Here is a 24,395-nt window from a genome sequence, read left to right on the forward strand (position 1 = left end):
TAGCCCCAGGTAGTCCTCCCCCAGCCTGCCCTGGGTGTCACCCACTAGTCCCTGGCTAGCTCGGGGTGCCCTCATGTAGCCCCAGCTGCTGCCCAGCTAATCCCGCATGCTCCCCAGGTGCCCCCCAACTAGCTCTGGGTGCTCCCAAGCTAATCCCCTTGCCTCCAGCTGGCCCTGGGGCCTCCCCAAATCGGCCAGGCCACAGGCACCCCAGGCCTGGCTCAGCCCTGCTGCTGCCGGCAGGTGGCTCTGAGCAGAGGGGCCCTGTGGAGGTTTTCAGCCCGCGGGGGGACACAGCACCCGGCTCACAGCCCCCTGGGACAGGGGGTGCTGCGCCCAGCCCAGCACCAAGCCCCCAGCATCACCTTAACTCTGCCCATCTCAGGGAGGCAGGTCCTGAGCCACGGCCTCACCCTGTCTGTGGCTAGGCCCCGCCCTTTCCGCGCAAACCCCGCCCCTGCTTTAAGCCCCGCCCCTCAGGGCGAGGCCCCGCCTCTCGAGGGCTTGGGCGCTCCCACTGGGGGCTCAACCCCGCCCCTCAAGGCGGCTCCGCCCCGTCCCCTCCGCAATCGGCGTCGCCCCGCCTCTAAGCCCGCCCCTTGGCGGTCAACCGCAGAGCCCGCCCCACGTGGGCCTAGCCCCGCCCCTCCCGCCGTCCTTCCCCCTACAGGAACCGCCTACTGCACGCCAAGCACCGCCTTCCCCTGGGCCCCGCCCCCGCGCGCGAGGCCCCGCCCCGCCCCGGCACCGAACTCTCGCGAGAGCGGCGGCGGCGGCGCGATGTGCGGGGGCTGCGTCGGCACGGAGTACCCGGCGCGGGTAGGGCCGGGGTCGGGGCCGGGGCGCGGGGGCGCCGCCGCGGGCCCCGGTGCCCCCGGTGCGAGCCGTGCGCTGCCGCCCTAGGGCACCACCTGCCTGGAGGGCGGCTCCTTCCTCCTCAACTTCGTGGGCTGCGCGCAGTGCGGCCTCCGCGACTTCGTGCTGGTCGCCAACCGCGCCGCCGGCCTGCACGACGGCGAGGAGATCGTCACCTACGACCGTAGGGGCGCCGCGGCGGGCGCCGGGGGGCTGCGGGCCGGCCCGCGGGGCTGGGCGCTGGCGGCCGGGGGCCACCGAAGGCTCCGGCCCTGGGCGGGCGTCCTGAGGGCTGCGGGGGAGTCTGGGGGGGCTGGTGATTCGGGGGGGGGGGAGTGCTGCTGGGGGGGCGTCTGAGGGGTATGGGGGGGTTGATGGTCTTGGGGGGGCCTGGGCGTGGGAGGGGGGTCTGAGGAGTCGAGGGGGTTGATGGTCTGGGGGGGTCGGGGGTCTGGGGGTTGGGGGGGTTGAGGGTCAGGGAGTGATGGTCTGGGAGGGGTTGATGGTCTGGGGGGATCTGGGGGGTGGGGGCAGGGGAGATTGCTGCTGGGGGGGTCTGAGGGGATGAGTGGGGGAGTGGTTGCTGCTGATGGGGGGTTGTATGAGGGGTGGGGTGGAATTGCTGCTGGGGGGGATCAGTGGGGGTGGGGAGATTGCTGCTAGGGGGTGTCTGAGGAGATGGATGAGGGGGGAGATTGCTGTTGGGGGGGGTCTGATGGGGTGGGGGGATTGATCTGGGCAGGGGGGCTGAAGGATGGGGGGGCTTTGGGAGCCTGGTGCTCTGGTGGGTGCCCCAGGGGTTGGGGAGGATTGATGTTTTGAGAGGGACTGGGGCGGGGGGAACTGATGCTCAGGGGGCTCCAAGGGCTTGGGATGCTTTGGGGGGGCCTGATGCTCAGGGTGGGGGGGGGCAAGGGCTGTGGGTTACGGGAGGATTGATGCCCCTGGGGGCTGTTCCATGGGCTGGGGGAGATTGATGCCCTGGCGAGGTTGGGGAAATGATGCTTTTGGGGGGAAGGGAAGAGGATCAAGGGCTGGAGGTGCAGGGAGATTAATGCTCAGGAGGGCCCCTAAGAGCTGAGGGGGATTGACACCTGGGAGGTGGCTTGAGGTCTGGTGGGGGGAGGTGGTGGATATTTGGGGGCCTGATGCTCTGGGGGGCCTGAAGGAGCCGGGTATTTGGTGTTGGTGATCTGGGGGGGGGGATCTTAAGGATGAGAAGGGAGTCGGGAAGCTGATGCCTCTTGCAGGGGGACCCTGAGTGCTGGCAGGAGGCTGGGGGGGATGGATGCCCTGGGAGGCACCCTGAGGCTTGGTGGGGGGGGGGAGGGGGGTCAATGGCCTGGGGGGGGAGGGGCGGAGGGGCACAAGAACTGTGTGCAGATGTTGGGGGTGGGGGATAGGCCTTACCCCCAAAGGGGCTGAGGGGATCGGAGGTGAGCCTGAGGAGGTCCCCTGGGGTGTTGGGGGCTGATGCCCCAGAGGACCCGGAGAGCTGGGGGGTGTCTGGGTGGACGGATACCCCGGGACTGAGTGTTGCCAGGGCTAGGAGCATCCGTGTCCTCTCAGCCTGCTGGCTGCTGTCCTCCACAGACCTGTGCAAGAACTGCCACCATGTGATAGCGCACCACGAATACACCTTCAGCGTTGTGGATGACTACCAGGTACGTGCAGTGCCCCAGCGCTGCGGCCGGGGGGGATCCTCCTGCGCGACTATCCCAGCGGCTCCTTTCCAGCTCCGGAGGTGGCCTGAGCTGAGCCCCAAGCCGCTGAGGGCCTTTGGGACTGGCTCCGGGGGCGAGCGCAGTATCGTCTGCGGCAGGCTGTTGGCGCTGGGAGGTGGAGGCTGCTGTACCTGGCGGGGCCGTGCTTCTGGCTCCTGCGAGCTGCCGCAGGGATGCTCTGAGCTGCCTCGTGGAGGCAGCACTCGCGGCCTTGGCTTGTCGGCACAAAGCAAACTGGGCTTTGGCCTGGGGCGTCAGGCGGGAAGGGAAACTGGCCTTCCAAAAGGCTCCTGTTCCCGAGGGCTCTGAAACCTGCCCAGGGCTGCGATTTCCAGACCGCCTTGGAAACGTGAGGGCTGTGGGCAGCTCTGCTAGTTCCTATCTGCCCTCACAGCCACTGAAGGGAGCGAGGCAGCTTTGGAGGTGAGCCATAGGAGTGGCCACGAAGGCTTCAGAGACTCCTTTGCAGAGCCATGTCCTTGTGTCCTATGTTCAGAGTCACCTGGAGCCCTGTGCCACTGGTCCATGCTTAAGGAGTAGTCTGGCCCAAGTGTGTCAGCTCAGGAGCTTGGTGTAGGCATGGGCTGCTCGGGCTCTGCCCCAGTGTCTGAGGTGGGAAATGAGAGCCCAGGCTCAGTGCAGTAATGCCAGGCTTTTCTACCGATGCGTTGGTGTTTCCGTGCAGCCCCAACACTGTCAGGTTGCCCCTGGGAACATCTGCAAGATGTGCAGTATTTGGCCCAGGGCAGAGCAAAGGGTGTCTGTGTAATGAAAGGAGCGTGAGGAGGGCATGCAGGGCCTGCCCTGCCTCTCCCCAGCCCTCCCGCCTGTCCCTCGGCACGTTTCCTATTGAACAGCCTGGAGAATGGACTCTAGGGAGCCTTGGGGACTTGGTCCCAAGGGAAGAAACTAGATCTTCCCAGGTCTGATTGCAATCGAGGCTCCTGGAGGATTGGGTGCCGACTCCGGCTCGGGTTTCCCTGGCTGTGCCTCACGGCCCCAAGGAGACGGTGCGGGAGAGACCGGCTGCTGCTGGGCCCAGCAGCCCCCGCCGCCGTGCTCCTCCTGCCCGTGCCGTGCTGTCCCCTTGCAGGAGTACACCATGCTGTGCCTCCTGTGCGGCCGGGCTGAGGACTCCGTCAGCATCCTGCCTGACGACCCGCGCCAGATGACCCCCCTCTTCTGAAGCGCACGCTGGTGTGTATCCCGGTACAGTGTCACGGCTGCCCCAACCACCGGGTCCCTGCGTGCCCCCAGGCCTGCTCCCCGGCTCGCAGAGCCTTGGGACTGTCCGCTGTGCGGGCCAGGGGTAGGGGCAGGGAGATGGCCGCACCGTGGGATGCAGAGTGGCCGGTGCAGGCCTGACAAGCGGCCCCTGGCACTGGGCGATCTCTTGTCCCAGCTGGGACCTGCGCAGCCCATCCCTTTCCGGGATGTAGTGTGTGGTCCCTTATGCAATGCTCTCATTCCAAGCTCCAGCCTGGATGCGGTGGATGTCCGATGCTGGAGCCTGCTCCCGTGTACCGTGCGCACCTTGTCGTGGTCATTCCCAGCTTGCGTCTGCTCTGCTCCAGCACCGCGCTGCCCTTGTCGCTCAGACGTGCCTGCTGCCCTGGGATGCGAACCTGGGCCACATGGACGTGGTGGAGTACCACCACCTCGGTCCCTCTGCTGTTTGAAGACACCAGGGGTGGTGGTGGGGGGAGCAGGCTGTCACCCCCAGAATGGTTCAGCATGGGATGGCCACCCCAGAAGCCCACGCACTCGTGCCTCAGCGGAGGAGGCAGTGTTCATGTGTGTGTGGGCAATAAAGTGGATGTGTTACGACTCGGTGGTGGAGACTGCAACGTTTTGGGGGGAAGAGTGAGGGATACCCGCTATGCAGGTGGAAACAGAAGAGGCCAAGTGGTTGGCCTTCAGCCCCCTCCAGTCCCTGGGACTCCCTGCTGGTCCCCGTAGCTGGCAGAGGGGCTACAACCCTACACAGTGATCGAGAGGCTTTTCCCTCCCCGTTAGCTTGTGTGATTCCTCCTGCTGTAGCAGATCTGGCCCTGTGCCTTCCCCAAATCCCAGAGCCTGTTCTGCCCTGCATCTTCCAACACTCTGCGACTCCTGAACCCTGGTGAGCAGCAACGTGAAGTGTTTTAGCTCACCTGGGGGGAGGCTAGGTGCCTTCAAGCCCAGTTTGGGTGGGGGCATAGACACCCCGCCCCCAGGCCGGGGCCCATTTCCCTGCTCTCCCGCATCTGTGTAACCTAATCCTCCCCTGCTTGGGATGCTGGCAGCGCATTCCTGGGGTGGGCAGGGCAGGCCAAGCCAGTCCCGGGGCAGGAGGCAGCATGGCATGCAGGAACAGCTCCAGGAAGTCCTGCGCCAACCTGCATTAGCCATGGCTATGGGGCTGCCAGCCCTCGCTGCCAGGATCAGCGCGCCCTAGGCAGGGTTTGAGTGCCACCCTAGGCACCCAGCCCCCGTGACTGTGCCCTGGGTGCTCCTGCAGAGGCCCCTGCGCTGCCTGCCAGCACGTGCCGTTTCTTGGATCTGCCAGCGCGGGATGCTTCCTCCTCCCGCCAGGGCTCAGCCAGCTCTGCCACCCCTGAAGATGCACCCATGGCCTCCCCCACTGCACGCATGGTACCCACCACCCCAGGGTCACCAGCCGGGACAGCGTGGTGAGCCCTGGCACGCGCAGCTGGAGCTGCCTGCACAAAGCATACAGAGACCAGTGCTCCTTCCGGCTTCTTTATTGGACCCAGGCCATGCGAGGTGCCTCCCGCCACAGACACGGCTGCTCCAGCCCTCTGACCCATCGGGCTCCCTCCCCGAAGGTGGTTTCAGAGGGGGCCGTCACCCGACAGAGGGCTGGGACCGTCCTGGGGGGTGGCCCTACTTGGCCAGCTTGAGCAGGCGCTGGATGTCGGGCTCCAGCTGGGCGGTGGGCATGCGGGGGCTGTAGCGCCGGAAAGGTTCGCCCTCGGGGCCCACCAGGAACTTCTCGAAGTTCCAGGAGATGTCAGCCCGCCGCACCGGGCTCCACACCACGAAGCGCGGCTCTGTCATGAGGTGCACCGCGTCGTCGGCTGGCGCGGGCAGGTGTGCCTTCAGGTAGGCGAAGACAGGGTGGGTGTCCTGCCCGTTCACCTGGCACTTCTGGAAGAGGGTGAAGTTGGGCTCGAAGCCACCCCCTGGGCGCACGTACTTGAGGCTGTTGAGGATCTCCTCATTGGTGCAGTTCTCCTGGGGCAGGGAAGGGAGAGACCCAGGGCTGTCATGCTTTCCCCATCCTAACCAGGATCGGGATTTCCCTGCCACCCTCCCCGGCGTGCCCGGCTGGCGCTCCATCCTGCTCCATGCCTGCCGGCTGCGAGCGGGGACAGCTCATGGGCTCTGAGTCCATTTAGGGATGCGCGGGGGGTAGCAGGGCTGGGCGCTTACCTGGTAGCCGAACTGGTTGCAGGGGAAGCCCAGCACGACCAGCCGCCGGGGGTAGCGGGCCTGCAGCTGGTTGAGCTGGGTGAAGTCCCGCACGGTGGTGCCTCAGAGCGATGCCACGTTCTCAATGAGGACCACACGGCCCCGGAAGTTGTTGAAATCCACCTTCTCCCCCTGCAAGGAGGTGGCGCTGAGGTCGTAGAAGGACTTGGCGATGGGCACGGTCATGGCTGCGGGCGTGCTCTGCATCCCGCGCGCCCGCCGCCGCTGTCTTAAGGGCTGCACCCTGCTCACGTGACATCCCTGCTCCAAAGGTCTCCTTGTCCTGGAGTGACTTGGCGGAAACCGGAGCCGTCTCACCTGCTGGCTTGGGCCCAATGCAAGGAGGAAGATGTGGAGGAGGACTTGGGTGGCCTGGGGCCAAGGCAATGCTCCTATCTGCTTCAATAATTCATGCCGCCTGCCAGGGTGTGATGAAGCGTGGCTGCTCCCCGTGGCCATGGGATATGGGATGCCTGGGGGCATCAGACTGGGCCTTGACCACTCCAGCCTAGCTTCTTCCAGAGGCCTGGAAATGCTGTCTCAGAAATAACAAGACTCCGTGTGCTGGCGCTTTGCAGGCCTCTGCTTGGCAGGGATGGAGGAAGTGGTCAGCTTGGGGCACTGGGCCCTGCACACAGCTGGAGCCGGACTGGGCGCTGGAGAGGGTTGGATGCCCTGATGCACCTCCTTCTCCAGACTGGCGCTGGGCAGCTGCCTTGGCATCGCTCCTGTGCCCTACCCTGGCCTCCTGCATGCCCTTGTGCGCCTGCAACCCCTGACCGCCTTCCCAGCGCTCCCTTCCACCGCAGTGCCCACTACCGCCTTGGTGCCTACCACTGTCCCATACCCACCTGTCCCAGTGTCCACCACCATTCCAGTGCCCACCGCCGCCTTGGTGCCCACCACCATCCCATACCCACCTGTCCCAGTACCTACCACCACCCCGGTGCCCACTGCCGCCTTGGTGCCCACCACCATCCCATACCCAGCTGTCCCAGTGCCCACCACCATTCTGGTGCCCACCACCATCCCAGTGCCCTCTTCTGTCCCAGTGCCTCTCCCCATCCTGGTGTCCACCTCCATCCCAGTGCCCACCCACCCCAGTGCCTACTGCCAGGTTGCTTGGCAGTGACGGCCCTGCTGCTCCTAGGGCCGGCTCCTACGGCCCCTTGGGGCTGCTCCCCTGGCTCGGGGTTGAGCTCGGAGCCCAGGTGGGCACAGTGCCCTGCACCTCCACGGACCCGTCCCCAAGCCTGGAAAGGGGACACCAGCAGCCCTTTGGAGCAGCCTCAATTATTCATAGCCGCTCGGCTTGCTGCGGGCAGGCGCTGGGTGCCGGTGTCGCCAGGGCAGAGCCCAGGACTGGCGTTGGCTGCGGTGGTGGTGGGGGGGGGTGACCAAGGTGACACGGCCAGCAGCAGCAGCAGCACATGAGCCGGCCCACGCGGCGCTCCGGCATCACCTTTATTCTGGAAACCGTGTGTGTAAAACCGGGAGGAGGGCCCGGGCGGGCGGGGGGCCGTGGGCACAGGACCGAGCACGGTGGTTGGAGGGGGACACGGGGGGGGGGGGGGTGTGCAAAACGTGCCCGCGACACACACGCACACACGACGGGGACACGGCGGGGCGAGCGGGAGGGTGAGGCGAGCTCCGGGCCGCAGCGGAGGCCAGCGTGGGCCAGCCGGGAAGGAGGGCGGTGGGTGTCCAGGACCTTGCTCCCGCTGCCCTGGGAGGGGGGGGGGGGGGCAAGGCAGCGCAGAGGGTGACCCCTTCCTCGCCGGTGCCCGCTCGGCGCGGGTGCCCGGCCCCGCCGGCGCCTGCTGCCCCTCGCAAGCGCTCCTCCGCCTGCGGCCCCGAGGGCCACCCGGGCGCCCCGTCTCCACCGACCGCGCTGCGAGCTTGGGGGCAAGGAAGGGGGGGTGGGGGCGCGCCGCGGCGAGCCTTCAACACCAGCAGGTTTTGGGACTGTCCTCGGCGCCCGGCGGCTTGTGCTCGTCCTCCTCCAGGTGGGCCAAGTCGGGGCCGCCGGGCGCCGCGGCGGTGGCGGCGGAGGCGCGGAGCCCCGCCAGCTCCTTGCGGTGCGCCTGCAGCACCAGCTCCGTCAGCCGCGTGAAGGACTGCGGGGAGAGGCGGCGTGCGTGAGCCCCCCGGCCCCGGCCCCCCGTCCCCGTCCCCGTCCCCCGCTCACCTCCTTGATGTTCAGGTTGCTGCAGGCACTTGTTTCGTAGAAGTCCATGCCGTACTCCCGGGCCAGCTGCAAGGCAACGGCACGGCGGGGGGGGCACGGCCGTGGCTCGACCCCCCCCACCCCGCCCCCCGGGCCCCTCTGCTCCCCGCACATCTGGAGGCACATCTGGGCGTGGGCGGACTGGACAGTTATGGGTGGGGAGGGCGCCACCGGGGGCTGTGCATGGGGTAAGGGGAGGGTTACGCTGGCCGTGCTGGGCGCAGGGGGGGTCCCCGGGGTGGGGGGGATCCCGAACACCCTGCGGGTGCAGAGGTCCCCACGCACCCTGGAGGTGCAGGGGCAACATGACGGGGTCCCTGGCCATGCTGGGGGGCTGCAAGGGGTCCATGCAGGGTCCCCGGATGTATTTAGGGTTGCAGGGGGTTGTAGGGGCCCCTGGGCATATTGGGGGCTGTGGAGGGGGGGGGCCGTCTGGGTCCTCGGGCCCCCAGGGCTCACCTGCAGGCCTTGCTCTTTGGCCACTTGCCTCTTGTGCTCCTCGTCCGCCTTGTTCCCGATGAGGATCTTCTGGACCCCATCCGGCGCGTACTGGGGACAGGGGGGCGGCGTGAGCCAGCCCGCGGCCCTCCCACCCCGTCCCCCCCCCCCCCGGCACGCGCGGCCGCTGCCCAGGTCCCCTACCTCATCCACGTCGCTGGCCCACTTCATGATGTGTTGGTAGGAGCGCTCGCTGCTGATGTCGTACACCAGGAAGATGCCCTGCGCGGAGAGGAGCCGGGAGGCGCAGCGACAGAGGTTCACCCGCCGGACCCCCGCGCGCCCCCTCCCAAAAGCACCACCGCCCCGGGCACCGCTGCTCCCGTGCCTCAGTTTCCCCTGCTTGCAATCAGCTGCTGGGCAGAGACCAGCATCCAGGAGCCGGATGGGACCGGGCGACTTTGGATCACCAAGGGGTGATCACCGCCCGCCCCGGGGGTCACGGCAGCCTCCTGCGGGCTCTGCGCCCACGCGTACCTGCGCTCGCCGGTAGTACTGCTTGGTGATGGTCTGGTACCTCTCCTGGCCCGCTGTGTCCCTGGAGCCGAGGGGAGAGCCGGTCGGCGAGGGCCCGGCGGGGAAGCGGGGGCTGCTCCCCCGGCGCTGCCATCCGCGCGGAGCAGTGGGGCCTCCACCAGCGGCACGAGCTGCTCGGGGCTCAATTCCCAAACGCGGAGGCGGGGGAAGGAGCCGTGCGCGACCCCTCCTCATCCCCACCCCGGGTTCAGTTCCCTCCAGGATGGCAGGATGTGATCCCGCCTCGCTTCCCAACGGTCCCCACACGGGTGACAGTCCCGTCCCCCGGCGGCCCCGGGCGGCGCTGGCACTCACCAGATCTGTATCCGCACCTTAATGCCGTCCACTTCTATGGTCTTCATCTTGAAGTCGACTCCTGGGAAGGGAGAGGGCGGAGGCCGTGGGTGCCCTGGGAAGGGGGGCCGCGCTGCGGGGGGGGGGGACACACACCCGGGGGACCCCCCCTCCCCTCCCCTCCCGGAGCAGGCGCTGCAAGCCCATCCCCGTGGCGGCGCGGCTGCCGCAAGGGGAACCGGCTGCCCGCAGCCCCCGGCCCGGCGGCGCGGCGCGGCGCGGCAGCCGGTGCCCGGTGCCGGTACCGATGGTGGAGATGTGCGCGGGGTGGAACTCGTTGTCGGTGAAGCGGCAGAGCAGGCAGGTCTTGCCCACGCCCGAGTCGCCGAGCAGCAGCAGGCGGAAGAGCACGTCGTACTGCTTGGCCATGGCGGGCCGCGGCTGCGGGGGCTCCGCGCCGCCCTCCGCGCCGCTCAGCCCCGCGCCGCGCCCGCCGCCGCCATCGCCCGGCCCCGCCGCGCCCGCCGGCCCCGGCCCCGGCCCCGGCCCCGGTCCCGAGCGCTGCGCTGCGCTGCGCCGCGCCGCGCTGCGCCGGGGCGGGATCGCCGCCGCGGTGCGGGGCGCGGGGGGGGGGGGGTGGGCACGCCGCGGGGGGGCAGTTGGGAGGCAGCGGGCGCGCCCCGAGGTGTACCGGCGGGGGACGCACCGGGGGGGGGAGCCGGGGCGGGGATGCACCGGGGGGCACGGCGGGGGGTGCCTGGGGATGCCGCAGGGGGACAGCAGCGGGGACACCTGCGGGTGCGCTTGGGGGGGGCCCCCAGGGATGCACCGGGGTGGGGGGGTGCAGTGGGATGTCCCCGGAGCCAGGCAGCCCTCGAGCAGGGCAAGCGCGGGGTGGCGGGTGCTGGCCTGGCGGCGTGGGGCAGCCCCGCATGCAGCGTGCCCGTGGGCAGCAGCGCAGGGTCGCCTGGCCCAAGCTCAGCAGTGCAGCGCAGCTCGCAGCACAGTGCAGGGATGCAGTGCAAGGCGGTGGCGCCCCGGGTGCGGTGCAACAGCGTAGAGCAGTGCAACGCAGCCCACGCAAGGCTACGGTGGCGCGGTGTAGCCCAGTGAAGCCTGTGGCCCAGATGCAAAGGGCGGCAGTGCAGGGGGACACGGTACAGCAGCACGGTGCAGCAATGCAGGGTGGCACGGTCCAGTGCAGTGAGCCCAGGCTGTGGCACAGGCATGCAGTGCATTGCCACAAGGCACTGCGGCCGCTAGCACCGTCACGCAAAACGGAGGTGCCCCGCAGTAGGCAGCCTGCCAAGGGCGCAGCATGGCTGCATCACCGTGCCGTGATGCATGGCAGCACCGCGCAGTGGCGGCAGAGCGGTGCGGTGGTGCGACACAGCAACGCAGCCGAGTGCAGCGCGGCGCTGGGGCACGGCGTCGCTGCGGTGTGGTGCCGTGCGGTGCAGCGTAGAGCAGCGGCGTGGCGGGGCGCAGCTCAGTGCAGAGTGATGCAGCGCTGCAGCACGCTGCTGCAGCGCTGCACCGCAACGCTGCACACACGCATCACCGTGGCGCGCCCCAGCGTGGCCCAAGCGCCGTGGCGCCATGATGTAATGACGGAGCGCGGCGCTGCGGCGCGCCGTGACGCCACAACTGCGCGATGACGTATGCCGTGACGCAACGCGGCGGCGCGGTGACGCGGCGCGCGACCCCTCGCTCCCTCCCAGCGCCGGCTGCGCGGCGCGCATGCGCGACGCGCAGCCGGGCGGCGGCGGGGTTCGGCCCCGCGGGGGCGCTGCCGAGGGCCGGGCGCTGGCGGGGCGGGGCGGAACGGAGCGCGCGAGCCTTTGTGTCCGCGCCGGGCCGCCGTCGGCCGCGGGGTCTCGTGCCGGCGCGGGCCGCCTCGGCCGCCTCCCCGCAGCATGGCGGGCGCGAGTCCCCCGGCGGGGCGGCGGCGGCTGCTGGACGACGGCGTGCGCACGGCCACCTCGGCCGAGCAGGTGCGGCGATGGGGGCGCTGGCGCTGGGGCTGAGGCTGAGGCTGGGTTGGGGCTGAGGCTGGGGCTGAGGCTGGAGCTGGGGCTGAGGCTGGGGCTGGGGCTGAGGCTGAGGCTGAGGCTGGGGCTGAGGCTGAGGCTGGGGCTGAGGCTGGGGCTGGGGCTGAGGCTGGGGCTGGGGCTGAGGCTGGGGCTGGGGCTGAGGCTGGGGCTGGGGCTGAGGCTGGGGCTGGGGCTGAGGCTGGGGCTGGGGCTGAGGCTGGGGCTGGGGCTGAGGCTGGGGCTGGGGCTGAGGCTGGGGCTGGGGCTGAGGCTGGGGCTGGGGCTGAGGCTGGGGCTGAGGCTGGGGCTGGGGCTGGGGCTGAGGCTGGGGCTGAGGCTGGGGCTGAGGCTGGGGCTGAGACTGGGGCTGGGGCTGGGTTGAGGCTGGGGCTGGGGCTGAGGCTGTGGAGCTGTCAGGCTGCAGTGGGGCTGGGATGTGGAGGTGCAGTGTGGGGTGCAGTGGGGCTGGGGTGTGAGGGTATGGGGGTGCAGCGAGGCTGGGGGTGAGGGTGTTGTTGGGGTGTCAAGGTGCAGGTCGCTCTAGGGCTGGCGGGGGACTTGGTGGAAGTGTGGCCGAGTGGGGGGCTCGGGGGGGGGGCAGGCAGGGGAGCCGGGGTTGCCCCAGTGGGGCGCAGGTGGTTGCTGGGCTCAGCAGGGCTGTGGAGTGGGTGGGGGTGCAGGGGGCAAGGTTTGGGGGGCTGCCAGGGTGCAGCAGGGTGCGGGGGGGGGGTGGTGTGTGTGTGGCAGGGCTGTGGGGGTGCTGTGGGGCTGGTGTGGGGCAGGCTGCCAGGTGCAGCGGGATCATCGGGGCTGACCTGGCGGCACCGTGCGTCCCCCTGTGCTTGGGCCGCCCTGAGCACCCAAGGGCCGGGGTGGGCGAGCGGGCGACCCTGCCGCATCCCCTCCCTGCCCTGCCCGCAGCCTGGGGCGTGCGACGGCGCTTGCCCGCTCTGCTGCTGGGCTGAAACATGAATGTTGGGGTGGCTCCAGAACTGTGGGAAAAAGGCCGGTGTCTTCCACATTATCCCTGAGTTACGGGGTCAGGGACCTGTCCTGTGCCATGGGAAACCCTGGAGAGGAGAGAGCGGTGAGCGAGCAGGGAGCAGGCGGGAGAGGTGACAGCTCAGCCCTGTCCCCCTCGGACTCTTGCGCAGAGATGGCTCAAGGGTACGAGGACAGAGGTTCTTTGTTCAGCCACCCGAAAGATTGGCTCGAGTTTTATCAGCGTGTCGAAGGTCTTTCCTACCCTCGACAGATCACGTGGGATAACAAACGGAGCTCGCCGTGCTTCTCGGCTGTCCCGGAGCTGTGAGAAATGTCCCTCGGGGTGGCTTTGTCGAAGCAAAGGTTGCCCTGGGCTCTCGGTCGGTAACGTGGGCTGTTCTCCTCTCAGTGCCTCACTGTCCTTCCCCAGAGGGCTGATCCGGGATAAATACAGCGAGGTCTCCAAGCGGCAGAGTCCGGTTAGAGGCAGCAGGGCCCGTTTTGTTGGCGGTGGCGGTGCTCTGCGAGATGTGGCAGGAAGAGAGCAGCTCCGGAGGAAGGGGTTGGCACGGGGCAGGAGCTCGGTGAGGCTCTGGGGAAGGCAGCGGGAGCGGAGGGTGTGTAGGTTGCTGGAGCCCAGTTAGAGTAGGACCACTCATAGGGAAGAGGACGCGAGGGAGGAGAGTTCTGGGCAACCTCAACTCGTTGAGTCTCTGTGGCTTTAACGCAAGCAAATGGCGATGGCCAACAGCGGGGAAGGGAAAAGCAGCCCTCGCCGGGCATGGGGGCTGCCTGTCCCTGCCTCCGTGACCCGGAGGAGGCTTCTGCCAGGCAGAGCTGGCCGCTGCTGGCCTGCTCGCTCCAGTGCGGATGTGCGGTTCTCAATCCCACCGGCATCTCTCTTCCTCCGAGAGGTACGGCTCACCGGTGACCGTGCTCGCGTACTCGTGGAGGGCGCCTGGCTGCCGCCTCTTGCGCGTGGTCTGTCCTCGCCGCTGAAAGGCGTTCCCCCTTTCTGCCTAGCGCTCGGAGTCACCCTCTGAGTCAGCTCGGCAGCTGGCGGGCCCGGGCGGAGGCTTTCCCTGGCGCAGGGCTGCTGGGGGGGCCTGCCGAGCTGTTGCGCAGCTGTGCGGAGCCGAAACGGCGGCGGCCGCCTGGTGTGTCGGATGAGAGGAGCGCGGGAGGCGTCCGTACCAGCCACCGGGGATTGTGACGGCTCTGCTGCCTCCTGGCCCGGCAGGAGGGAGAACGTGGGTGCTCACAGGCCTCCGCTGTTTGCTGCCGTGGGGACCTGTGCGGTTCGGTAGGGTTCCCTGACGGGAGCACAGTGTGTTGGGCCGCGTTTCCCCTACGCGACCGCCTGCGAGCGTCTGATGTTTACCGAGCTGGGTGCTGGTTCTCTGCGGCCACCTGATTATGTGTGGCTTGGTCACGTTTGGCTTGGATGTCATCTCCCAGCCCCCTGCCCCGCTCTCTGCTCCTTGGTCACGCAGGAACTCGGAGCTGAGGTGCCTTGGGAGCCTGTTCTCCCATCCCAGTGCTGTGTGGTGGGAGATGTTGCCAGGGCCTCCAAGGTTGCTCCGGGAAGGCTCGGGAGCCTTTGCCCTCAGCTTTTTCAGTGAGAGAAACCTAAGCGGAGTGATGAGATGGTGCACACACAGTTTCTCAGAGGGGCAGTGGATTGCCTGGGATGCTTGTTGAGTGGAAATTCTGGTTCCTGGGCTTTCCTTGGCCCTGATGTTTCCTTTTCTTGGGACCTGATGTTTTACCTTCGCGATTATATTAAATGGGAAAGGTGATCCCGCCTCTGCCCACCGTGGGACCTTGTTGCTTCCCCTGTGCTGGCACGAGTGCCCATACGGCCGGATCACAAAGCGGTGGCTTCCTGATGCGCTCCGCTGCGCAAACGGGCCCGAAAGAGATGCTGGCGGAAGGGGGATGCGTTGCCAGGTCGGCAATCCCGGCTCGTGTCAATTCAAACTCCTCACGAAGCCCGGATGTTGGCGCAGGAGGCGAGCGCTCCTGTGCTTGTGACCCCCAAACCCTGCGCAACCGGAGCTCTTCTCCGGCGGTACGGTGTGGCGTTGAGCTGTGGCCCCGTGCCTGGGGACTGAGGCTACTCGCTTTGCCTTGAGCACGTGTCTGCAGAGTGGCGTGGGACGCGGTGGCGTTCGGCAGCCTCGGACGCTGCGTGGAGCAGGTAGGCTGTGGCCGTACGTGATGGACTTGCTCCTGACTGAGGCAGCCTCGAGTGCTTTTCGGGCTTGGGGCTGTGCTACCAAAGGGATTTTGGTTGCTTTGCTCTTGTGACACCTTCGTTGCCATCTGTGACGTGTCCCAGCGGCTCAGGGACCTCACATTGGCTGCTGCACGTCCCCCGTGCCCCGTGAGCCGTGCACTGAGCTGGGTGGCGGAAGGCGTTGGCGAGGGGCGCGTTGGGTTAGTGTTTCCTGGGCACGGACAAGGCCTCTGTTGTCCTTGCGGTTAAAAAGCTCTGTCTGATTTCTGCATTTATATATTTTCCTCCTTCCTTGCACTGACTCTGGCTTTTTGCCGTGAGATGTGTGGGATGGGAGAGGGAGGCGAACACAGAAATGGTTAGAGAGGGTGAGGAGGCTGCTGAATCCAGTGCCTGTCTCTGGAGCTGGACCTGCGTCCCGCAATCCCTGTCCCAACGGCGTTGAACTTTACCCCCAAAGCTGCTTGGTTTTGGCCTTGCTGTTCCATGTCTCCCAGCTCTGCTGGTTAGGAGCTGCCTTCCCATCCCCTGCGTCCCCTCCTTGCTGTTGGGGGCCCCCTCGCTCCTGCAGTTCACGCTGTTGCTTTCCTTCCCCATTACTCCATCTCCAACTGCCTGGGTGCAGGGAAACTCCCCTTCTCCCTCTTCAGCCTGTCTTGGCAAGGCTTTTCTTTCGGAAAAAACAGTACACGCAATCCCTTGAAATGTCTGAACTCTCCTCCATGCCTGGGGGGTGGCCCCTGTCGGGGTGAAAGGGGATGCTGGTGTTTCTCAATCCTTGGCGCTTCTGCCCTCCCTGGGCTGAGGAAATGCAACACGCCTCCTTCCCAGACGGACACGAGGACATGGTGATCCAGGCGCCTGGGTGCAGGAACAGGTACAGTGTATCCAGGAGAGGGTCTCACCAGGAGCCTGTTTTGGGCTTCAGCAAGCCGTGCTTAGTGTTGCTTCAGAAACTCAACCTCGGGGCTGTGCTACCAAAGGGATCTTGGTTGCTTTGCTCAATTGCTACTCGGCGTCCTGGGTGGCTGGACCTGTCATAGTCATTTCTTCTCACCTTAAAATCTGTCCCACTAGAGAAACCGTGGCTCTACTGTGTGTGCTCCCAGTTACATCGTTTTCTTAAGCTCAGAGTATGTTATTGAGGGTAAGGACGATTACCCTGGCTTGGAATGATGCTAAGACAGTAGTTACGGAGCCAAAGGAACTGGGTTTTAAGGTTAAATCAAAAACGAGTCAAAGATCCTGCAGGTCCTGAATCGCACAGGTGGGACCATCAAAGCCATCCAGCTGTAGCTAGAGAAGGGTGACCCGATGGGTTTTACTTGGGAGCCCCGGAACAAATGAAACTTTGTCTTGAAAAATTCTGCCTTTGAAAACAGAAAACTGACCGTGCTTGAGTCTGTTCTTAGTCCTGAGTGGAAAAGCTTCTTTTCAGCCTCCACTAGGCTGCTTCTCTGACGGAGGCCTGTAAGTTAACCTGGGCACACAAAACCAAGTCAAGACCAGGCGGCTCTCGGTTGGTTTGATTTCCTGAAAAGAAGGTGATGAGACAGCAGATCTGCTAATGGACAGCTAATCATATTTAGCGGAATAAATCCTGTGGAACGAAGCAGATCTCTCTTAAGGAGAGAGGCGCCTTTCAGAGCCAGGAATATTGTCTGGCTCTGCACAGAGTGGGTTTGGGCAGCACAGGGCTTGCTCCTGGCAAATGTGGCTCCGTGCAGAAGAAACTGGATGCGTTCCTGAACCGAGGCAGCCAAGAGCCTCCTGCTGCCTGTTTGCCCGACCACAGCACGTTGTTACCAAATAGCGCTTGGCACACTGGGATCTAGAACAGCTCTGCCATTGCCCTCTGGGAATGAGCTTTTTTGGGGGTGGCGGGAAGGATCCTTTCTTCAATCTTGCCAAATTGGATAAAGACTAGCGTGCCAGGCCAGCTACGGGACCGGCAGGCTGGGCCGCTCGGACCTTTTGCAACGTTGTCTTGTTCGTAGTTGCGTTGTTACGGTCTCATGAGATGCTGTTTATCAGCCTGGCCGTGGTCGCTGTGCGTGCGTGCGTGCTTGTAGTCTCCAGAAGTGCAAAGAAAGGGACAGCTAAACCCTCTTCTGTTATCCCGCCTTTCTCCTGCAGCAAAGGACCTTCTCAGTGGGTTAAAGCTGCAGTCTCTTTCCTGCCCTGTGCAGGATTAAGCACTTTGGGATGAACGTGTTAATGGTGACAGGAGTCCAGCGTGGCTCTTTGGTGCCGTGTCAAGTACGTTTGGGTAGACAAGCATTAGCAGCCTGCTCCTTTCTGCCAGGAGGATCTGGAGAGGTGCCACTGAGAGCGGAGAAGTGGGCCGGGAAGACAAGCTTGTGACCCAGCGTGCTTGGCTGTTGATCACCACTTTCCTTTTATGCTGGTGTTTATGTGTGTGGGGGGAAAAGCCACTTGGCTGTTGCCAGCCAACCCCAGTACAAACAACTTTTCTGCCTGGGGGGTGAGAATGGCAGGATCCTCGTCCAGCTCTGATACAGCCTGCTCCCTTCTAACATGGGACTGGGACATGCTGGGAGCTGTGGTGGAGCTCAGAGGGTGCTGCGTCTGGGAGCAAAGCAGGATTGCTTTCCAAAACTAAACTCGTTTTGTTTCTTTCCCCCGCTTACGCTCCTCCACCCTGTGGCTTGTTGCAGACTAAAGTAGAAGATATCGTGCAGGAAGTCTTCAATGCCTACAAGACGAACCATCACGCTTCGCAGTAAGTCCCTGTAGCAGCCGTGTGGCTGTGGGACCCTCCCCTGCTGTGTGGGTGGGCGCGCTGTCCTGACGGTGCGGCTTTACGCGTGTGAAACAAGAGTTTGGCTGTTCTGCCTGCCAAGTGCTCTGCACCTCTGGGGTCCTGCGCACACCCATAGGTGCGGTATGAGGCAGCTGCTGCCAGCTGCCCGCAGGGACGCAAGGGAGAGGTGAGGGTTTAGGGACAGCTACAGCATCCCCTTGTTGGATTAGGCATGTGGTCCTTCCCTTTTAAAGCCTGGGGCTGATGAGAGCAGTCCGAGCAGGGGAGAGGAGCAGCCCCACAGCTAGGCTCCGCTCCTCTGTAGGCAGCGCATCTGATGCTGCCTTTGCCATGCCTCTGCCCCCAGAACCTGCCTGGGGGCACCTGGCAAAGGGGCTGCCAGCCCGGGGGTTTCAAGCAACCGCTCAAGGACTTGCACAAAGCAGATGCTGGAGGGATATGTGTGGATGTGGTGGTATCCTCTTTCCTCCGTGCCCAAATTGACCTGTGCTATTCAAATGTTTAGAGGGCCAAGAAGCCGTCTAAGCAAATCCCACCAGTCTGTCTCCAAATTCCCAAATCCTTCGGTGCTTGGGAATCTCCCCCAGCCTCTGTGGATTTCTCAGGTACCTAAATCCCTTCAAACACTGGGCCTGCAACAGCCTTCCGTAGTCCTTTGGGCTAGTGGAGATAATTCAGTGGCCAGCTGGTTTTCATCCTCTGTCTGCTGGAAAGTTTCAATTACAAACAAAACAAAACAAACCCCACAAGTGACTCTGGTGACCAAAGAGACTACAGTGCGCTCTGCAGCTGAGCTGCTCTTCCCGCAGCCTGCACCACCAGGGGGGTGCACGCCTTGCAGCCGCTGTTTCCCAATGTGCCCGGACTCCCTTTGCTGGCTCCACACCATAGGGTCAGCTGCTCTTGCGAGTGTTGCCCTGGGAGTCTCCCCTCTCTTTTGGCTGCAAGCCCTTAATGGGATGGTATCTGTTCAGTCCACTGGGTTTCTGGAAATTGCGGGGCAGCACAAAGCAGCAATAACATTCTCGGCTGTGGGAAGGGGCTGTTGGCATGTCTCATGCTTGCTCTGGCATGTCTCTTCCCCCCAAAGACCATGTTGTCTCCTGGTTCTTGCCCGAGCTGGCAGCATGTGGCTGTGAGCTCTGCGGGAGGTGGTGGACAGTTCTGCTCCTTTTGAAGTGCTCCCACGTGGCCTTTCCCAACTCCTTTTGTGCCCGTTCACCCACTTCTGCTCTGTTGGAGACTTGTTCCTGGCAGCAGGCAGAAGGAGGAACTAGTCTGTGTATGAAATTCCCAGCAGCCCCTCTGAGGACAGTAGGGTGACCACCGTCAGGCTCACGTCTTGCTCTTCATCAGGGATCCTTGGATGGCAATGCTTTGCACGCTGAGCCCTGCCCTGCTCTGCCTGTCTTTCAGATTTGTCCTGCAGCGGGAGAAGCACTTCCACTACCTGAAGAGAGGCCTCAGACAACTGACTGAAGCCTACGAGGTACCTGTCGTGCCTGCAGCACTGCTTGTCCTTCCCCTGCCACACCAGGCTGTGCCTGGTGTCCTGCCCCTGGGGCTGATGGCTCCCTACTTTGCCTTCTGGCTTGGGTGAACCATCCTGCCCATCAGTGATGCTTTAATTGTCACTGGGTGTTTGCCATCTTGAATTTGTTGCTGCTGGCTGTCGGGTGGCCGCGAGACTGGCCCTGGGGCAGGTGAAGCGATTCTTGGCTGCCTGCATGATCAGAGTGCCTGCGGGTTGTACTTGTCCCTGCAGTGACACTCCAGAGCAGTGATGGTGGGAGCTCTTCTGCCCGCACCCTCTCCTGCAAGAGCTCTGCCTCCTCCTGCTGGCATCCCCAGGCTGTCTGCTTGTCCTCGGTAACTGCTGTTGCCCCACCTGTCCCTCTCATCCCTGCAGTGTTTGGATGCCAGCCGACCTTGGCTCTGCTACTGGATCCTGCACAGCTTGGAGTTGCTGGAGGAGCCCATTCCCGAGTCAGTCACCTCTGAGTAAGTGGTACTGGGGGTCTGTGGTGCAGTGAGCACCAGGGAGGCTGGCTTTAAGGCTTGGCAAGCTGGTGTTTGGGAGCGACTCCAGAGACCTGTTCCTGGGCCCCCGTGCTGTTCCAGAGCCCCGAGGTGGAGGAGTTCAAGGTGGCACCTCTACTTCTTACGCCTGGGACAGGCACATTAGGACTGTCCTGTAGCGAGATCTCTGTGTAGTGTCTGCAGCGGTTTTGCCATTTGGCACTTTGCCCTGCTGAGCAGGTCTGGCAGGGAATTTGGGGTAGCATCCGACTCGGACTGCCCCAAGGGAAGGAGAAGCCAACTTGTTTGAACGACCAGGTCAAACTTGCCCTGGTTTAACTCCTGTGACAGTGTGAGGTGAATCTGGCACAGGCTGAAGCAGCATGGCCCTTTGGGGTGGGAGCGGTGATGGGCATTGAGCTGCTGGCAGTGGGGAAGGGGGTGAGGCACCCATGGAGTGTGCGTGGCTCGGACGTTGATGCCAGGAGTGAGGATGTAGGATCATCTGGCAGTGGCCAAGGGCTGTCAGCCAGAGCAGGTGTCTTGGCCACCTCTCCCGGGGAGCCCTGGGATGCCTCAGGGTGAAATGATGCTGGTGGCAGAGGCTGGATTCGGGCAGGCTCCTCGCGGTGCCCATCTGCTCCGCGCCAGCCCCTGGTTTTGTCAGGCCTGTGGACTGCCATGCCCTGCTGCTGATCCCGGAGGTGTTTGCTCCCGTGTCCGCTGGGCACAGCCAGGCCCACCTCCTGCTGTCCCCACGTGTTGGGCACTACCAGGCGGGAGCACAAAAGTGCTTTGTCTCATTCATGGCTATCAATGCCTCCTATTCTTGCCTGCCAGCACGGCTAGCTTTCGGGGCATCTTGTGACAGACAGAGATGGGGGAGATAAGGGACCCAGCTTTAACCTCCTGCGGGGGAATGGACAGACGGGAATGGGCTGGGGGGACTGACCTGCCTCCTGCAGCACAAGGCAGGCACGGAGACCCTTCACTTTTGATGGGAGACAAGCATGGTTCTCCCTTGCCTCGATGGGAGAAATCCTCCCTGTGTTAAGGACATGGTCAGGTTAAAATCCTCCTCTAGAAACCCTTAGGGAAGTTCAGTCAGGTCTGAAATCTGTTGCTGGCAGGAGAAGCGCTAAGGGAAGTGTCTGCCCTCTCTGCAGGGGCCTCGGTCCCCTCGCCTGCTGCAACTTCAGGTTCACAAAGGGGGAAATGCTCCTGATGCCTTTGCTCCCTGCTGTGGGGCTCCATTGAGAGCAGGCAGAGGGACGATGAGTGGTGGCCATGGGACCTGCTCACATGGTATTTGCAAGGAAATCTCCTGGGCAGGCAGGATCCCAGAGCTGAATGCACTTGGCATGGGATGCTGTGTCTGCATGACCTGTGCTGGGCTCTCCGTGCCAGTCCCCAGACACCCAATCTGCCCTCTGATGCAGCCAGCTATGCAATGGGATCCCGTGCTAGTATGGACTCTGTCCTGCCGCTCCACCCCGATGGGTTGGTGGTGCCAGGCTGGGAGACATCTGGGCCGTTGGTATGGTTGGGTACCTGGTGAACGGCTGGGGACAGGCGTGGCGGGTGTTTGTGTGTGGGCTGTCGCCCTTGAGGGCTCTTCCTCCTGCCGGCAGCCCTGCTCTCCGTGGCCTTGCTGGCCTTCCTGGGTGGCTTCCTGTCAGCTCTGTGCTCCCTGGGGCATAGGGCGGCGGAGCAGGCAGGTGTCGCTGCGTGGGTTGGTCCTGTCCAAATGATTCGCAAGGTGCCAACTGCCCGCTGGGGGAGGCCGGCAAGAGCCGGGCCCCTTCCTCAGCTTTCCCTCCATCCTCTGCAGCATCTGCCAGTTCCTGAGCCGCTGTCAGAGCCCCCAGGGTGGCTTTGGGGGAGGCCCTGGCCAGCACCCGCACCTCGCCCCCACCTACGCAGCTGTCAACGCGCTCTGTATCATTGGCACCGAGGAGGCATTCAACGTCATCGACAGGTAAAGCAAGGCTGGCCCGTGGGGGCACTCTGGGGAGCCGGGGCGGGTGCTGCGATGTCTGGGCCTGGGGAGGCTGGGTCCTCAGCAGCCCCTCATGCCCTGCTGGGTCTTGCAGGAAGAAGCTCCTGGAGTACCTGCACTCGCTGAAACAGCCCGATGGCTCCTTCCTCATGCACGTCGGGGGCGAGGTGGATGTGAGGTGGGTGGGCACTGCATAAGACAGGTTCCCAGCTCGGGAAACGCACCCACGCGGCCCCCAGGCAGGGTGCTCTTCCCTGCCGTGGTCACGGTGTCTACCTGGGCCATGGACTGGCACATCTGCACAAGCAGAGCTGTGTCCTCGCTGAGGCCCTTCGAGTCAGCTCCAGGGTTGAGACTGGTGTGCACCGAGCTCCTGGCAGGGGAAGGCAGTGCAGCCTTGCAGGCGGAGTCCTGCCTGGATGCTCAGGGTTTGGGTAAAGCCGTTTGCATGGATGGCTCTGCCCCAGTTTGAACCCGCGTGGCTGGCTGGGTCTTGACCCAGGAGACAGGGTGATGGTGGGGAGGTCACTGCCTCCATGTGCCAGCAGCCCTGAGTGCCTTCTCCTGCAGGAGCGCGTACTGTGCCGCCTCCGTGGCATCGCTGACCAACGTCCTCACGCCCACGCTTTTTGCTGGGACAGCCGAGTGGATAGCGAGGTGAGGAGAATCGGGCAACGAGGCCCCCATGGACGATGGGAGGGTGGTGGGACGGGACGGTGGACAGCCACCGGGGTGCCCCTTGCCTTGGTGTTGTCCTTGCCAGCCTCTTCCTGCACAGGTGCCAGAACTGGGAGGGCGGCATTGGCGGGGTGCCGGGCATGGAGGCCCACGGCGGGTACACCTTCTGCGGCGTGGCAGCATTGGTCATCCTCAAGAAAGAGCATCTGCTGAACCTCCGGAGCTTGCTGGTGAGTGGCTCCACCGACACCCGCAGTTCCTTCACAGGAGCCGCAGCCCACTTCAAGCGTCCCCATGCTGCCCAGGGCCCCCTCTGCTCTCCCAGGGCTGCCGTGTGCTCCCGCTTTGGCCGTTAACGCACCAGGGGCTGGATGCGGCCCGGCGTCCTGCTGAGATGGGGATGGGGGTCTCAGCTGGGCCGTGGTGGTGGGGTAGGACCTACGCCCGGACCCTGCCAGGCCTAAGCTGCCTGGGGCTGTCATCGCACTGGCAACTGCTCCTGTCTGTCCCGTGCAGCACTGGGTGACCAGCCGGCAGATGCGTTTCGAGGGCGGTTTCCAGGGTCGCTGTAACAAGCTGGTGGACGGTTGTTACTCCTTCTGGCAGGCCGGCCTGCTGCCCCTGCTGCACCGCGCGCTCCACGCCAGAGGTGAGTCGGCCCCACGAGGTTATCGGCCTGGAAGTTTTGCCTGAATCAGGAAACGGTGTCTCCAGGGGGTGGATTTGAGGATGAGTTTTAGCAAGGAAACAAAGCATAGACTGACTTTGCCTGCAGCTGGCGGGTGCCGCTGGTGCTCCCTGCCCTGTCTGTTCCCCTTCTCTGGGGCCCTGAGGGGATGCTGAATCGCAGGAGGATCCAACAGCCTTCCCAAAATGCTTTTGGGCAGAAAGAGGCTTGAATTTCTGCCTGGAAAAAAGGAGGTGGTGGTTTCCCTGGGGAGGTTTTGCTGTCTTCCTGAGGTTTCCCAGGTGTTTTACTGCCCGTCTTCCCCCTCTAGGCGATGCTGCTCTCAGCATGACGCACTGGATGTTTGACCAGTCGGCGCTGCAGGAATACATCCTCCTGTGCTGTCAGTGTCCGGCCGGGGGGCTGCTCGACAAGCCGGGGAAGTGAGTACCCCGCCGTGGGCTTGAGGCCTCCAAGAGGGAGGCTGCCTCGTGCTCCGAGCCCCAACTCAGTGCCGCTGTCTTGTCCGCAGGTCCCGGGACTTCTACCACACTTGCTACTGCCTGAGTGGGCTGGCAATTGCCCAGCACTTTGGCAGCGGGGACCTCCACCACGAGGTGGTCCTGGGCATCCCCGAGAACCGCCTGGTAAGGGCCCCATGCGCAGCTGCGGTGGGCAGGGCTGTGCTCCTCCTCTCCCCTCCGCCATCCGTTGGCGCCGGTCACCCAAATCCCAGCAGAGTGGCTGTGGCGGTCTGACATTCCGGCGTTGCTGCCTCTCCTCTCTGTGGCAGCCCTGAGCCTCCCCACAGGGAGGGTGTGGGGTGGCAGGTGCCTTCCCTGCTCCAGGCTGTGACGGAGGCCGGGTCCCTCGTGCCCCAGGGTCTGTTGGGGCGGGAAGAGCTGCCGTGGCTTGTTCTCTGTGAAGCTGGAGCTGCCCTGCTTAACGCCTCCTCCCCTTCGCTCTCTTGCAGCAGGCCACGCACCCTGTGTACAACATCGCCCCGGAAAAGGTGGTAAAAGCAGTGCTGCACTTCCTGCAGCAGCCTGTGCCCAGCCCGGAGCCGGAGGCAACAGCAGCCACTGCAGACTAGGGGCCCTGCTCCCCGTGGACTCTGTGCGGAGTGGCCCTCCCCGAGGGCCAGCAGGGAGCTGCCGGGGTGTTTCCAGCGTGGACATACAGAGCGTGGTCCTCAGGATGCTAGCAATACCAAAAACAGCCTGCCCTGTGGCCGGAGGCTGCGCCTGGCCGCCAGCTCCCATGGCCGTTGCGCCGGGCGCCCCACTAACCTCCCGGCAGGAGCCGAGCTGGCTGAGAGTAACACGGCACGTGGCAGATATTTTGGCCTCAATAAACCAGAACTGACCCCCCCCTGCCCTTTCCTATGCCCCTCCGGGTGGCTG

General features: G+C 64.7%; 3 protein-coding genes across 5 annotated transcripts; 1 reads left to right on the forward strand and 2 right to left on the reverse strand.

Annotated features, from left to right (window-relative positions):
• Positions 1-762: 762 nt before the first annotated feature.
• FNTB (farnesyltransferase, CAAX box, subunit beta) lies at positions 763-24,364 on the forward strand. Of its 3 annotated transcripts, XM_067295866.1 has the most exons (14): positions 763-819; positions 904-1,039; positions 2,449-2,519; positions 17,523-17,587; positions 19,046-19,118; positions 19,539-19,630; positions 21,480-21,626; positions 21,742-21,825; positions 22,218-22,304; positions 22,426-22,555; positions 22,842-22,974; positions 23,324-23,435; positions 23,525-23,639; positions 23,966-24,364. In XM_067295866.1, exons 1-14 carry the CDS (start codon positions 781-783, stop codon positions 24,083-24,085), a joined length of 1,404 nt encoding a protein of 467 aa, XP_067151967.1. In that variant the 5' UTR covers positions 763-780; the 3' UTR covers positions 24,086-24,364. The 3 variants fall into 3 exon arrangements, with proteins under 3 accessions (XP_067151967.1, XP_067151964.1, XP_067151966.1); XM_067295863.1 differs by lacking the exons at positions 763-819; positions 904-1,039; positions 2,449-2,519 and adding an exon at positions 11,452-11,582; XM_067295865.1 differs by lacking the exons at positions 763-819; positions 904-1,039; positions 2,449-2,519 and adding an exon at positions 12,667-12,708.
• GPX2 (glutathione peroxidase 2) lies at positions 5,308-6,989 on the reverse strand. Its single transcript, XM_013946766.2, has 2 exons — positions 6,015-6,989; positions 5,308-5,816 (listed from the first exon to the last, which is right to left on the reverse strand). The coding sequence occupies exons 1-2, from the start codon at positions 6,534-6,536 to the stop codon at positions 5,466-5,468; spliced, it is 873 nt and encodes a 290-aa protein (XP_013802220.2). The 5' UTR covers positions 6,537-6,989; the 3' UTR covers positions 5,308-5,465.
• Positions 7,145-10,090, reverse strand: RAB15 (RAB15, member RAS oncogene family). The gene is made up of 7 exons (XM_067295472.1): positions 9,894-10,090; positions 9,610-9,670; positions 9,256-9,316; positions 8,923-9,000; positions 8,740-8,829; positions 8,242-8,307; positions 7,145-8,170 (listed from the first exon to the last, which is right to left on the reverse strand). The coding sequence occupies exons 1-7, from the start codon at positions 10,015-10,017 to the stop codon at positions 7,997-7,999; spliced, it is 654 nt and encodes a 217-aa protein (XP_067151573.1). The 5' UTR covers positions 10,018-10,090; the 3' UTR covers positions 7,145-7,996.
• Positions 24,365-24,395: the final 31 nt, after the last annotated feature.

The sequence above is a fragment of the Apteryx mantelli genome, chromosome 4, assembly GCF_036417845.1.
Source record: "Apteryx mantelli isolate bAptMan1 chromosome 4, bAptMan1.hap1, whole genome shotgun sequence".
Lineage (NCBI taxonomy): Eukaryota > Metazoa > Chordata > Aves > Apterygiformes > Apterygidae > Apteryx > Apteryx mantelli.